General features: G+C 37.2%; 1 protein-coding gene across 1 annotated transcript; it reads right to left on the bottom strand.

Moving 5' to 3' along the window:
* Positions 1–12,080: 12,080 nt before the first annotated feature.
* serf2b (small EDRK-rich factor 2b) lies at positions 12,081–13,881 on the bottom strand. Its single transcript, XM_079244381.1, has 3 exons — positions 13,727–13,881; positions 12,817–12,925; positions 12,081–12,510 (listed from the first exon to the last, which is right to left on the bottom strand). The coding sequence occupies exons 1-3, from the start codon at positions 13,731–13,733 to the stop codon at positions 12,438–12,440; spliced, it is 189 nt and encodes a 62-aa protein (XP_079100507.1). The 5' UTR covers positions 13,734–13,881; the 3' UTR covers positions 12,081–12,437.
* Between the last annotated feature and the right edge of the window lie 2,141 nt (positions 13,882–16,022).

Genomic DNA, 16,022 nt, shown 5'->3' with positions numbered 1-16,022 from the left:
CTGTGATCGGTGTTGAGGTCATTTCTTTCAACCGTTCTCACTCCCAAGACCAGAAGTTGATTCCAGTTTGCTGCTAAGGATGGAAAAAGAGGCAGCACAACAATCCAGTTTCAGCCAGAATAACGAACCGTGCCAGCTGCTAAAATTACTCTAGCTGTCGGTTTTGTTATGTTTTTTTTTTGTTTGTTTGTTTTTTTTTAATATTCTGATGGCCACAAACACCATATGTGTGTGTGTGTGTTAACATAAGGTGGGAAACATAAAGGGGGAAAACCTAATGAAACTATAGACAGGAGACCTTCTTTGTCTCTTTAGGGATGCGTTAGTAAATTATTCAGTCTAGATGCCTGTTGCATACAATTACAGTGAGATGATAACTCAAAAGTAAATGATAGTTACTCAGCCATGAATATGAGTACTCTTGCACATTTTATGCAGAAAGTGGCTGCCACACTTCTGTTATTATGCACACGAATACCAAGCAACAGCTACATGGTCACCAAGAGTTCAGGTTTGGGTGACTATTATTCATGTCACGCGTTTTCACTATGATCCAAACATTATGAAAGCAAGACAAGCGCACATTTGTTCTGTTTTCTGAGTAAAACCATGGCTTTATGAAGATACATAGAACAAGAAAGACCAAGAGAATACTACGCAAAATGGTCTGCTGTTGGAGGACTGCAGCATCAGGAGAGGTGATCAGAAAGGATGCTTCAAGGCCCAAGCACTGATAATAACCTCCTGAATGTAAGTTGTTGTCAAAAGATGGTCTGTTTCACACAAAACTGTACCATGGACAATTTAGACAACTGCATTTCTGTTGAAATGGGACAACCTTGTTCTGCAGTATTAACCTGTTGGCACAATGATGGGTTAATAGTTTTCTGAGGCAAATGGAAAAGAGACCTGACACTGCAAATGCAGAGAAATTAAAGACAGGAAAGTGGAAGAAGGAATAAAAATTTAAAAAAAAATGGGACATCTACATCTCTTAACATATTCAGGGCAGCACCAAAATCACCATGTGTACTGTGCCAAAAGAAAAAGAAAAGAAAAAGAATTTAACTTTGTTGTCTTACCTAAATGCAATAGTGCCATCCTGTCATCCATGTCCCGCTTTGTGTTGGCATCGATCACTGTCAAAGAGCACATGGTGATGGACCCAGGGTTGGGGTTTCACTAAAAGTATTGTGGCACTAATAATAAATAAATGTGAAGTTCAAAGTTGTGAATTTCTCTAAGACTGTTAGCTCATAGCAAACTATATAGACTGTGTTGGGCAACAATATTTGATCTTTCTGTCAAATTTGAACTGGGGCCAAAGGACATGGCTCATTTGCCATGTGGTTATTAATATTCCTGTTTACCTTCTGCCTTCTTACTACAGATACCACTACTAGGAGACAGCTGAGCTTGAAAGACACTAAAAATAAAATCTTCTTGGGTAGGTGAGGTGCTGTCAAGCCCATTTAAGATGTTAGTCACAGAACAAATAACTAGTGATACAGTGGGGAAGACATCAAATTTTGCGGCCTCTTAGCCAGCTTATATCTATATGCTATAACTATGTAGGTGCACAGTACTCTGTGTAACCTTAAAATACCCCCATTTGTCCAGGTTACACGTCTTAAATGGCATTCACCACACTCAAGACTCCCAAGATGCCAATGTGAAAGCACAAGTAATCAGGGTTACGGGTTTGCACCTTTAAGCAACATTGGATATTGGATATTTTAACAAATGCAACTACTGAAACGAGTGGTGTGGCTGCAGAGAATGATGATTTTTAGATGTCTGTCATTACAGGGACCAGTGCAGCCATTCCAACACAGTTTCAGTCGGTGCATAAGCCTTTGAGACTTCAGCAAAATTTTCCAAAGATGTAGGAAGATGATAGTGTTGTGTAAAGGATATTGACAAAACATTGACATGGCCATGAGGACACAATGACACCATATGTCTTAGAGTACATCACCACTTCACTGTATTGGTCATGTAAGCTTAAAGTATGTATTCCAACATTATACAAGACTACATTTGCCACTTCAAACACTGAGCAGGTGATAAAAAGCTACATAACTGCTACAAGTTGACAAAGTAGCTGCACAGCATATTGTGCAGCAGTGGTCAGTGTTTCTTTTTTTTTGTTTCCTAAGTTTTTGTTGTGTATATACAGAACCTGTGCTTAATATTGTGTGTTTTTAAGGGACTTTGTGCAAGATGTGTTGTAGAAGTAGCATTGAAACTAGAGAGTGAACACTGCTGATTTTCTTTTTCCTTTCCATATTGCTGACAACTTCAGCAAACATTTCGGTTAGTTCAGCATCTCTGACGGCTTTTATCGAGCACAACTAAACAGGAGAGGTGTCCTTTTTGAGTATATTCAAGTAAATAAAAGGAGTAGTTTTGAAATGGTACAAAATAAGCTCACATTACCTTATTGCTGAGCGTTCAATTAGAAGTCTGAAACCTTTCAAGTACATGTGTGAAGTTTCTCATCTGTTCTCAACCTCAATGTGGCTGCCTCCTTATGGTCAGTGACAAAAAGCTGGCGTATTCACATTTTAATTTCTAACACATTGTCCTGTATTCAAATGCAAAGAAGACTGTACAAAGCCAATCCCAGTATGCAGAAGTAGATAATGATAATGTTAACTTTAGTGAGAGGAACTTGAGTGAACACTAACTGATTTAATGAACACTTTAGATAAACTTTGCACTGTATTACCCCATTTATTGAGTTACAGAGAATGTGGAGGTCAGTACACAACCAAATCCAACTTCTGATGTCACACCTAATTAATGGTGTTACCCCTGGTGGTGTTAGCTAAAAAAAAATCATCACTGGTTGGTTTGATTTGCTAATGAAAAATTGTCTTTGTCTTCTTTCTTTTTTTTTCCCTAAATTTGTGGTCATGTTTATATTTAAATTTTTCTTCATAAACGCTGGTGTAGAGTGACTTCTAACTAAAATTAGCCTTGAGGGGAAAATACCATATACTTGTTCTCTTGCTAAGTGCTATGGTAAGCTAATTAGCTTGTAGCACTGGTACACAAATATGAATCTCAAACTTCATTCAATTCTCATCAATAAATCAAAATCTGTTTCCTAGAATGTCAACTGTGCCAAGCAAAGACTGAACAAAAATACCCAATTATTTGACTTGGGGGGGGGGCGACTGATTGATTATAGATGAAATCCTATAAGCCTTTATGTAAACAATTGTTTCACCTCTAACAAAACAGAGCTTTAGAAATTCCCAGTAACCTGTCTTGAGGTGCTTGGTGGATTGCCACAGTTTAAAGAAAAGAAAAGAAAATAGCATTTCCTGTAGGTATCAGTTCTTCTGCCTTTAGCCACGTGCTACATTGTACACTACCCAGCAGTGACCTCACCATCAGAATAGTGGTGAATGATGTGATTGTAGCCCTCACTGGGCACACCTAACTCAACAACACAACACGGGTCAGTAGTAGATTTACACTATCCACCAAGCCACCATTAACCTCTCTAGCATACCAGGCTGGAAGCTGCTCAATCTTGTTGCATTCTGTAGCCTTAGATTGCATTACGAGTGACTACATGTTCGCTGGAGACATAGTAAACATGTAGAGAGGTCGGTGTTAACCATAATATTACTACTTTATCTGAAATGAGAAAGATAAAGATGCTATTTGACCTTTCTGGGTAATTTGAAAACAAACTGTCATAAATGTTCATATTTATTAATGACAAGCTTTTTCAATAAAAAGCAAACAGTATTACAGTAAATGTCTGATTTTGAATAGCTCCTGAGTAATAACACAAACTGAACTGGATATGAATGTAACCAGCTATATATTCATACACCATTTACAGCAGTCTATTTTCCTATAACAGCTTCTGTAGGCAGTCAGTAGCTACAAAGAAACAGCACAGTCGTGATGAATCATCTGTGCTGCATGATGTAGTGTTAAGACGTACAGCTCCAGATTCTCCAGATCACCCCAGCCATGAGATACAGTGACGGCATCGCCTCAACATGCTGAACACCATAAGCTTAGTTGACTGAATAACAATTTAGACAAATGTGGTCTTACCTGCATGATTTCTTTCTTCCTTTCTTTTTTTATTTGTTGTGTAAAAAAAACATTGTGAACTGTATTTTTTGTATCATTGAAGTTTTGACTTGTTTTTATTATAATGTACATAAAAGCACTTTATTTTAATTTTCTAAGATAAATGAATAAAATACATGTTTTGACACATGCATGTGTTAGTCCTTTTCATGCTGTAGATTACTGTAGTTTGATTTCTGACAATACTGACAGAACTGAAGTTAGCAAATGATTTTTAAGACAATGGATTTTCATATCGCCTAGGTGTAAATAATAAAATGTATTTTGCACACGCCTCACATCAGTGTTATGTGGTAAAAGGGTGGCATATACAATAGTTTATTAAAAAAATCAGTTTATTGCTGCCTATCATTAAACCATCAAAGTGGCATTTTAATTATGTTGCCAAAAGAGCAATAGTTGTTAAATCTGTTTAATTTTTAAATTGCATGAAGTTAATTTTTTTTTTTTTTAAAAAGTAAGCAACTTACATGTGGCTTTTTTTTTTATCCTTATAATGTGACAACAACAGAAACTGACAGACTATATAAAACATGGTGATGCCAACAGTGAAGTCATTTGTAGTGTACTACTTGGAAGCCACAAGTTTGAATTTTGGCCTGTGTAAAGTTTCCTGTATTGTTAAGCATAATCTGATTCCCTACTCTCTCTCTTTGGTCTAATCAGACTAAGGCTGGCATACAAACCTCACCATTCTCCTGCACATTGTTACCGCGTAACCGTTCACCATTTTCACAAAACATTTGCAAACATCCAAGCATTTTGGATGATTCACAACATACTGTATAATAATGAGGCCACAATGCAAATGAAGAAAGCCTGTAGAGAAGAGGGGAAAACAATCTGTCATCTGTTGCTGTTGTGCAATGACAGCTTTGATCTGTTTGATGCTCTGGCAGCAGTGGTTACTGAGTGAGTGCAGTTTAGGATGTCAAGTTTGGCCATCTGGTCTCAAACACCAGACTCTCGCTGGGACGTGTTTTTTCTTAGCTTCTCAGAACATTGAAAGTAGGTTTATTATGACTCACTAACAGACTTATTTATGCATACAGTCAAAAGCAGCTCATTACAGATTCCTGAAGCAGCAGCTTATAAGTGTGTTAATAGGTGTTGCAGCAATGAATACACCGCAGAGAAGCTGTGTATTGGACTAGGATCAAATTTTCCCCAGGGAAGCACTTAATATTTATAAGGTGTGCTTAGATGTGGATGATAATTCACTATTTTGTCAAGAGCAATCTTAAGCAGGGCAAAATCACGCTAGAAATTCACTCTTGAAGACAGGAAACATGGACTTGGGAATCCAATAGGAAGAGGCAGTTAGCGTCTAGATTCCAGGTTACCCCCAGGGTTTTACTTGCGAAGTCAGGGTAGATAGAGTGAGGGCTTATAAAGTGATATCCTGTAGTTTGGACTTCTCTGTCATACACAGGAAAGAATCGGGTTAAGATGGACTTATATAACCAGGAGCTGTCCATTCTCATACTATGTACTGCAGGTATAGCAAAGATCTGCCAAGGCCAGAGGCTGCAGAATTGTTGAAGTGTTAAAGGAGGGGCAGGTGTTTGCACATTTGGATGCAGGTGCAAAAATGTGCTGCTAAAAATGGAGTTTGGAGGAAAAAACTAAGCTTACAGACAAATAAATGTATCTGTTATTACTGATGTTGGTGTTTAATGGCTTTTACCAGGAAATAAACAGTGGATCACTGATCAAAAAGTTAATGTCGGTAATCTAATAAATAGTTCTACATATGAAGTCCTTAAAATCAACTGTTAGTCATGAACATAGTTAAACTTCAGTAGCAAAAAAAACTTAGAAAAGCTTTTTCTGATGGAAGAATTTAATGCAGAAAAGTCTTTATTTGAGTTTGTATCAAGACCGAAAGAGGCACCTGCTAACTGGAAAAAGCATGCCTAAGTATCTGAAACCTGTGGTGGTTGTTTAAATTAAAGGACTATCTGGAGCTGACCGTAATGAACTGTTATCTAACTTAAACTACTCAAAGTTTATAGATTAAAAAATAAGCTATTTGTCATTTTCTTGACAGGTTTTTTGTTTCCAAGTTGAAAGCATGTGTCTTGTCTTGTGTATTCTTTCTCTGCTGACATCCAGTGACACATCTAATTTAATTTCAACACCAGCAGCTCATCGGCTGTCACCGACTACTGGATGAAGAGCAAAAGTGGTAATTTGCAATTCATTATGAACACAATTCTCAACTGTTAAGTGACTTTTGTTTGCTGCAGCCCTGAAAATAATTCGGGCCAGCCTGCATCTCAGCCGTGATTGCGTTGCGTATTTCACGGTAAATGCTGTGTTGATGATGAAATTGAAAATCTGATTATTTCACAGTCAATGAAGGAAAATGGGACATCTTTTAACGCAGTTCAGATTGTACAACCCAGGTCACACGTGCCAAATCATTCCCCTGGGTGTTCATGTCAGTTGATTTTGCTAAAGTTTTAACCCAGCAGGTAAATATCCCTGTTATTACAGACTGTCACACCTGAGCCATGTTTGCATGTACTCCCTTCCACATATAAATTTGCCATTTCTGTCGTTCTTTGCCAGACTCCTTTCATTTCCAGGCTTCCTATCATTAAAGCACCAATCATTTGGATTTATGTTTCATATTTAAACCTTGTTACAGCCATTGGTCTGTCATCTATCTCATCACCACTCATCTCATCATCACCTGGGAGATTGGCTACACCTAGTTTAAGGTCTACCCCATGAAAAATTTTTAAGAAATGTCCTTTTTTAAATATGAGGTCTTTAATTGGCCCTTTAACAAAATGAAACTTTTTTTTTAAATTTAGGGATATTTACCATTTATTACCATGTGATATGTCAAAATTATTAATCTCTTCAATCTAAATCTTCTGCTTCCTGGTGTCTATTATGGGATGATTCAAAATGTCTCAAGAACTGTACATATTGAATATGGATTATATTCAAATATATACCAAATCAAATGTCACATTGGGCTCTAAAGGGTTAAATTTCCTGACTATGATTATCTGTTGTTATATTAAAGTGCTATGTTTTCTTATGACTTCTTGTAACTGCATTTGGGTCGTCCTATCAATCACTGTGACTGTTCCAGTATTTTTGGTTGATCGGTTGTTTTTTTTAGACAGCTGCAGAAAATTGACAGTATTTTAAAAATGTCATGTGTGCACATTGAGAATGATGCTACAACAAGCAGACAGAGACCGGAGATGGATAAATAAATAAAGATTGAAAAATATCTAAAATTGAAAAAAAAAAAATCTAGAAAAATTGTCTCTGAGCACCTTGTGATGAGGTTTAAAAATCCCTTTGACAGAAATTGCATATTTCTACCCAAACATTTGTCTTCTGTCATCGCTTCCCTTTTTTTTTACTGAAAAAACTGGACTGCTGATTGTCGTATGAAAAACACACAAGCTGACATCTTTGTACTGTTAAAGCTGGCAGGTTTCTACTCTTATACAAGCAGTAAGCTTTAACAGAACAGATTTCTGCAGGCGCTGAACTGGACCCGGTCCTGCCTCCGGATCTCATGCAAAACAAACAAACGCAGAACATGACATTAAATTAAATGAAAACTACTTTATTCATCTCAGAGGGAAATTTCAACGAACTTCTTTGGCTTTTTAAAGCTCCAACACACAGCAGCTGTATCAATGCTGCTGGCAAATTTAAAGAGGCTCTGTGTGTAGTTTGCACACATGACATCACATCGGTGAAATATTATTTACATCTTTTGATCTGTCGTTGCGATTTCACACAGCTAAATTAAACGGGAACAAAGCAATCATGCTCAGGATGAACATGTCCTATAAAAATTCAGTTTGAAAATAAAGTCTGGAGTGATTTATATTCGGTATTCTTCATGAAGACAGAGACTATGCTATTACTCAAATCTGTTGCCAATATGATTATTGATAGAGCTGAAATGTATGTCAATTTTAACTTTATCGATATTGTAGTTTATGCCATATCCATGAATCAGTACATAATGTTTTGGTTTGTGATAAAACCTTTAGCTAATTCATGATACATTTAAGATTGAAGTACTTAAAATGTATTAAGGGACTGTAACTGATGTTTAATGACTTTCATCTTGTGTCACCTCTGCTATGACCTCTGCTAAGGTCTGTCTGTCTTTCTGTCTGTTTAGTGGCAACATAACTCAAGAAGTTATGGATGGATTCTGTTGAAATTTTCAGTAAATCTGAGATTTATTAGATTTTGGGGGTGATCTGGATCTCTATCCCAGCAGTCATTAGGCGGGAGGCAGGATACACCCTGAACAGGTCGCCAGTCCATCGCAGATGCCCAAAATCATTGGGATAAAATGGTATGTTGGAACTCTGGGCTCTCTGAGTGACTTTAGTCAATTTACGCCACATATAATGAACACAAAGAATTTAGAGTTAAGTATCATAATGAACAATCATGTTCCATGTCAACGCATACCATTTTTTCATCTTTATCAGACTGCATGTCAATTGATGGTAACGTCAGTTGTTTGAGAACATTTAAAGACATATTTTGTGTCTATCTATGTGAAACAACACCTTTAATAGGCAGGATTTTAATTGCATATCTTGTAGAGCAGAAGTGTCCAAAGTCTGTCCACAATGTCCTGCAGGTTTTGGATGGTTGCTGCTGCAGCACACTTTAATCTGATTAAAAAGGTTGGGCAGAACTTTGCAACAAGCTGATTAAGAAAAGAGGGGAGCTGGTCACCGCTGCTGTAGAGTCACCTTTAGCTGTGATAACAAGCCCAAACCATCATCCCTCCACCTCTGTGCTGGACAGTAGGTGTGAGGTGTTTGTGCTGATTGTACTCAGGTTTGTTTCCATGCAACATCTGCATTCTGATTAGGATTTTGTTGAACAAATAATGGCATACCATTACTGTAAGTATGATCAGATTATTTGTTTTATTATGTAGTGACAAGTAGACTGGAAAGAGAGTAATCTTTCTTTTTTCACAGAACTGGATTTTCTTGCCTCATAAGACAGAAAACAGAGCCCTTGTGACGAAGCACTGGGTATACAGCACACTGTGTCCATCAATCAGTGAGATGATCAATAACAGCCATCATTCCTGAAGCAGTCACTTCTGAGATAAATGGTTCGACAGAGTCTGTGTAAAGTCATGCTGAATTACTGAACCACTTTATCCATCCTCAAGGCTAAACTCGTATTCATCAAGCATGATCAATGTGAATACTACATTTTTCTCTAAAGAACAACCTTTCCTAAACGTGCGCTCGGGCTGGAATAATCTGTTTATAGGCAAGCAGAGGGGTCAGGTCAATGGGGACTGTTGCTGCTTCAACACGTGTTCAGATTCTTTCACTTTATTGTGTTTTGCCTTTCATTTGAAATACATTTTTTCACCAACTTATACTAATTAAAACATAATGACAAAGTATAAACATGTTTTATATGTATCACTCATTTAGAGAGTTGTCAGAAAGTCCCAAATCCAGGATGTGATTCGATTAACCCCTAAAAACAGCTGCATTCTGGGAAAACTCTGCCTGTATCACTTGCAGAGATCTTTTTGACTAATATAGGATACTAAAGGAACCATAGTGAGACTGAGCATCCAGAGACTCCCACCAGAGACCCTGAGTACACGTACGCAACAGCATTGATGATCCCTGGCATTTTGATTGTGTCGAGCTCAGTCTCACTAAAACAGAAATGTTTGTCCATGTCTCCAAAATATAGTGCCACAGTCCATAGTTAAAATGTTTTAGACAATGTTTACTAATGCTTTCGTTTACTGAAAAGCCACCCTTACATGTCCTATCGTAACATGCAAACGCACATTTTTAAACTCAAAATACTGAAAGTAAGAAACTGATGTCCCAACTAGTTGAGCATATATGTTTATCTACAGAGGCTGAAGCTTCTCAGTGCAGTCGGGTTCAATTCCTGACCTGAGGTCCTTTGCTTTATGTCATCTCTGTGACCCCTCTTTGACCCCTCTCCTAACCACTAATGCCCCTTAAAAAGTAAAGAATCAATGGAGAGTAAACACTGCAAAACATTGTGTAACATGGGTCTCAAACTCACGGTGTCTTGTGTATCGACATGTGTGGAACATGTATGTCAAATGTGAAGAGATGCAAATAGACATGATGATGCATGAAGTGGCATCTGTTTTTGCTTTTCATCACTGATGTTTATTGTCCGTTCCTAACAGTGTTGTTTTTTTAATGATGCGTTAAGATGCAAACTTTCTGTGTGTTAAATACTTAAACAATCTTCAATTGATTGATTGAACATCACCCAGCCTGATGTATCAAGAGACTGAATGTTGACATGATCACATAGTGAGAAATAAGGTGAATGTCTATGCTTCGGACAAAGGAAAATTTAGTAATGAACTTTTGTAGCCTTTATTGCTAATCTACTTCAAGGCAAGAGCAGGATGTCCAATGGTACATTTCACCTGAGGATGTATAGTTTCTGAATCCATATATAGATATAATGCCATCAAACCATTTTAAATGCGGAGATGAACAATAATAATAATAATAATAATAAAATTATTAATTACTTTAAGCATTCTGCATATCCAATCTGGTACCATCCAGCTACTTACATTTTATGTTGTTTTTTTTTTTTTTTTTTTTTTTTTTTTTATTCCTCTAAATGTTTAAACAACATTTGAAGGTTATTGTAGAAATAAAAAAATGGAAACGGGCTTAATTTTCCAGGATGAACATGAGAGATCTTTGACTATATTTAACATATAAAAGGTCAGTAAAATGCAGTGCACCAGTGTTCATCTCCCTCCTGTCTTGGACTTTGACTCTGGGTTGCTCAGAATTGTAAATCACATAAATAAAGCACAACAGTGCATTTTCCCCAGTGTTCCCATATCTTACAAAATCCAGCAGGAGTTTGAAAAGATGAGTTTCCCTATATGAATCTAATTACAGGAGCTGACTGAGGCTTTCCTTTGCATCTCAATATTTCTGAGCTCCTTACATGGTCTATTTAAAAAATAAATAAAAATTCCTGTCACAATCCGCAACCAGCCTGTTGTTGGCTTACGCTTGATTTTAGGCGATATCTATGCAAAGCTGCAAGCAGGGTATGGGGGATGATAACGGATAAGGATTGAATTTTCTTAAATTTACACAACTGGCTGATTCTGCATTTTGTCCCTCATCACTATTCAGTTCCACAGCTGCCCTCTTTGCTATGCGAGATAGAAGACAGATAAATTTGAGTCTCAGGCACTCTGTAAGCTGGGAACACAAGCCAACTGATTATCTGTAATTCACCTTGACGACATGATGCAACAGTAGCTACATTGACTTTTGAGTTGTGCATTTAGAAAATTATCTTTTTCCTCTCTTTAGAAAGAGGGTGGATTTCAATCAGTGTGCACAAAAAAAAAAGAAAACCTGCATACTCAACAATTTTACCACTTTAGAGAAAAAAACCTAATGTGCGGTGGTGTTTGCTGCCACCTGGTGGTCATTATACCTCTGGCACATCTATCCCCTATACAGTGACGTCAGGACACTGGCGTCACAGTGTCAAAAAACAGCAGTCAACCTCAAGTTAACTTTACAGGATGTTGAATAATGTTAATATTTGAGCTTATGACTTGAGTTTATGTTCCTGATAAAGATTGTAACACATTCCTTACATATGGCTAACAGGAACTGACACATTATGTTCAATAACATGATGAACACTGCTTCTAAAACCACATGAGAAACTGATTTATTTTTGTAGTTTAGAGATATAAAATCTTAACTGAGGTGTAAAACACCTGAAAATGAAAAGGATTTTAACTGTGTGGTGCTTCTTCACAGTATGACTTTATCGAAAGGACATTTGAGCTTCCACTGTTCCATGATGTTTAGCTACTCGTACAGAAGAAACGAAAACTCCAACACCAAGACTGAATGACCCAATAAAACACTAACTAAAAAGATACACTTTATTTTAAACCGGCGGGGGCCACTTTTGTACAAAAATACACAACTGTTACGTTGATGCTTCGCATCAAGAATTGTTCAGCTGTATCCTGCTTACAACACTGACGCTCCTCTGCATGCAGCACCAATGTGGGACAAGACTTCACCCGCTGAGACATAATTTCACCATGTAAACTAACAAATCCAACAAGCAATGTCATTTGTCACAGTGAAGAATTGAGGATCTTGAATTATTGAGTCTAGACAACAAATGACAGATCAATTCTCATAATATCAGGAAGAATGCAGAACATGGGATGTTCTCAAAGCGGTGAGTTGAATTAATCTCCAACTTCAATGTGTTGTTTACTTGGACTTTGTACTTCCTTTCCCTCCTTCATCTGCCTTCTTTTGCTTTTGTTGCATTATTTCGGCATCCCTTGAAGAGAAAAAGAGATTTCACAAGAAATAAAAGGTTAGTTGACAGTAACATAACTGGAACATGTACAGAATAAATTATCACTTCAGGTGAAAGGCCTATAAAACTTATGAAAGCTAATCTGGGGTCTGGAAATCAGCTTAGTCACATGGTGCATTATTAGCATTTAGAAAATTTCTTTCAGGGGATAAATTAAGTATCTTCTCTTTTTATGTGATTATATGAAAAGGGAAACAGTCAAGTACAGACACGATGTAATAAATATAAGCTCCTCTGTTGCATGTCTGTAAATGTCCCGCAGCTCACCGTTGTTTCCGGGCAGCAGCAGACAGCCCATCTTCATTCCTCTTCCCTTTGGTCTGTTCAGTATGCTTCTTGGCATTTTTCTGGCGTGCAAGCTCACGTTGATTTCCTCCTGAATGACAAACAGAAGACAAGCTCAATATAGATTAACCATTACACACAAGTGAGAGTTTTGTTTTGTTTTTGTTTTTTTTGTTTTTTTTTAAAGATAACTTGTCAAAATGTATCTGGAAGAAATAAATTGGTGGTGGAGCGAGAGAGGTGTCTTAAAATCCATGATGAATGACCTGACAGATCAGGTATTTCATATGGTGCACCTCCAGAAACAACACAACCTCAGAGCAGCCGACGTGGCAGAGGCGCTCTTGAGCAGCTGAAAGACCTAAACAACAACCCAGAGGGAGAAAAGCATCTTCCACCGATTTGTCGAAAGCCAGCGGAGTTAAAGGGGACGGACAGTAAAAATGGAGCCGATATCCAAAATAATAACCTTAGATGTGTACACTGTAGACGTCCAGTTTTCCACAAAAAGCGCTGATATGTAAATATTTGTGTTATTGGATGCTATCCGAGTCCCAGCAGCAGGCCAGGGCTCGGGCTATCAGTGGGACAAAAGACACTGACCCATCCGTACTGTCCAACGCGTCTTATGTAACATGTCTAGCAGACGGACATTGTATTTAATGACCGTGCCACTAAAACTTACTGTACATGCAGTAAACAGGATAAATCACTCCTAAAAGCGCCAGCAGTTGACAGGAATACTGAGATATTGACGTGAAATTTAGCGAGTTGGGCTCCGTCTATCCCCTGAAAAGAAAGGTGTGTTGGCCTCCGTTCATGACTGGTGGTGACCGAGCACAGAAAGCGTACAACGTGACGCCTTACAGTCAAAACAAATCTCGATACTCACTGGTCATTTTAGCAATCGACGCTTCTTTCCCCCAAAGTCCAGATAAGCTCAGCCTAAGGGCCGCTGGCTCCCTTCTTGTCGCTCCAGTAGCTGTCTTTTTTGCTGTGGTTGCGCCTCACTGTGGCTGCAAAATATGCGCGACACTTCCGCACAAGAACCAGAACATTCCGACATGAAGTACGCATGCGTCAACAGATAGCAGTAGTCGTTGTCGTCATCGTCTCTCTCTCTCTCTCTCATTCTCTTTAATTTTTTTATTTTTAACTTCAAAAGATTGTGGAATAAACAAAGAAAGGCAAATTAAATTCTCATACGTGTTAAAAAAAAAAAAAAAAAAGTTTTTTTTCTTTTGTGGTTTGTTTTCTTCCTGTTCGCCGTTTTGATGTTTCCGTGCGCATTCTGATGTGCACTTGTGCGTAAAAATCTTCAGGAATACCCATCACCGGAGATTATGACTTTTGAACTCTGGACTTATAACAAATCAGATAAGTCTAATTTGTTTTCAGTCTAGGAGATGCAGATTCTGTGATTTCTAGAACCACTTGCAGATCTTGATTTGTCAAACAATCCAACAGAGCTCCCATTGGACCAGTTCACGTATTAATATGTTTAATTGATATGTTTGATTTGACATTGCAGGAAGGACATGCAAACTTCTGGGTGGAGTTTGGACGCTCTGTCTGTGCCTTTGTTGATTTTAAGCTCTCTGGTTCTTTAGTGTAAACACAGTAAATGTTAACATACCTTTGTAATGTCAACATAATTTAAAAGAGGGCTGTAAATTTATTATATTATAGCCACCCGCTAATATTACTATTTACATGTAAGTTTATCACAAAAGGTTTTATTGTTTGCAATAATTCTCATACATTTAGAAAGTCGTTTTATTTCGTTTTTAAATGGTACTACATTGCCAGGATAATGCATTGATGAGCAGCACAGTGGAGCTTGTGCCATGTAAAACCTATCAAATCTGCATTGCCAGTGCCAGACAGCTTTTCTTCTGTTGACTGTTGTTTGTCTTGTTTATGTACATCCGATCTACTTAAAAGTTTGGGGTATTAAGAAACAATATAAAAAACACCACTTTTTCTTTTATCTTCTTTATCTTTTATTTTCTAATTATGTGTTAATAATTTGTCACTGACTACAACTGACTAAATTAATTTTGGTTTAGTGTTTTTCAAATATCTTAACTTCATATCTCTTTTGCCTGTATTATTGATAATCTTCATGTTTTATTTTTTATTATCTTACATGTTTTGTGTGTGTGTGTGTGTGTGTGTGTGTGTGTGTGTGTGTGTGTGTGTGTGTGTGTGTGTGTAAGGCGAGTGAATAAAATGTGCTTGATGCTCTTGTTGGTTCATTGTCTTAATTTCTAGATGTTTGAACTTGTCATGCTGCAAAATGAATTAAGAACCAATCAAATAGCTCAAAGTAATGCTTTGTCTAAATATCTTAAATGGGTTTGCAAATTTAAAATACTTTGTTTACAGTTGTTGTGTTTTAATTGGATTACAGACCATAACATCAATATAAGGGATTTGAAAATGATTCATAAAAACGTACTTTAAAAAAAAAAAAGCCAGCAGATGGCAGTCTATGCTTAGTTATAGGCAAAAGTAACAGTCTTTTCATCCTGGAGAGAGGAACTGTGAATCATTTTACAATGACAAAATAAAAATGTGTTTGCCTAACACAATCATTATGTTAAGAATCTTTCTAAATGTAAACAACTTTATTCCACAAAGTAGAATCTTTTAAAATATTTTAAAAGAATTTATACAACATGAAATGTTCTAAAAAAAAAAAGAAGGCTGCCAGACGTTTCCAACCAGTGCTTGTGTTGTCATTTTATTGACGGTGTGCTGCTTAATAAGCTTGTTGATCGAGTCTTGTCTGCCGTATCAGAATACATTTAATGAGACTATAAATAGAAGGAGACATGTCTCACTGTGTGAAGCTGAACTTGTTACTTGTTTAATGCTTTTCTGATTTTGTTGAAAATGTATCTTTGAGATGTGCGTGTTGGTCAAATTTGTACAATTTTGAAAGGGAACTGGAAACAAGCCCAGACACCCATTGTAGAATAAGCAAATTACAATCAAAATGGAAACCTAAAACTTTTTAGAGAGGTGGAAGTAAGCTTAGGAGGCGAGTGAATACAGGGTTGGGTTTCTTGCTGAAAGGTGGATACTGTATTTTAAGGACATAATTGCTGTGTGAATACAATGAGTAATTAAACTGCTGCTGAAATGGTCTAACCAGTGGTCTATTTGAGTGAAGAGTAACGTCT

Source organism: Telmatherina bonti, assembly GCF_933228915.1.
Source record: "Telmatherina bonti genome assembly, chromosome: 1".
Lineage (NCBI taxonomy): Eukaryota > Metazoa > Chordata > Actinopteri > Atheriniformes > Telmatherinidae > Telmatherina > Telmatherina bonti.
The sequence above is the reverse complement of the archived record's forward strand: the minus strand, read 5'-3'. Positions and strand labels throughout refer to the sequence as shown.

What these genes read in the sequence shown, in the direction of transcription:
- serf2b (XM_079244381.1), bottom strand. An exon ending in GCTGCTGCCCGGAAACAACG is followed by an intron (nt 12,511 to 12,816) that starts GTGAGCTGCGGG and finishes TTTCTCTTCAAG; the next exon opens with GGATGCCGAAATAATGCAAC.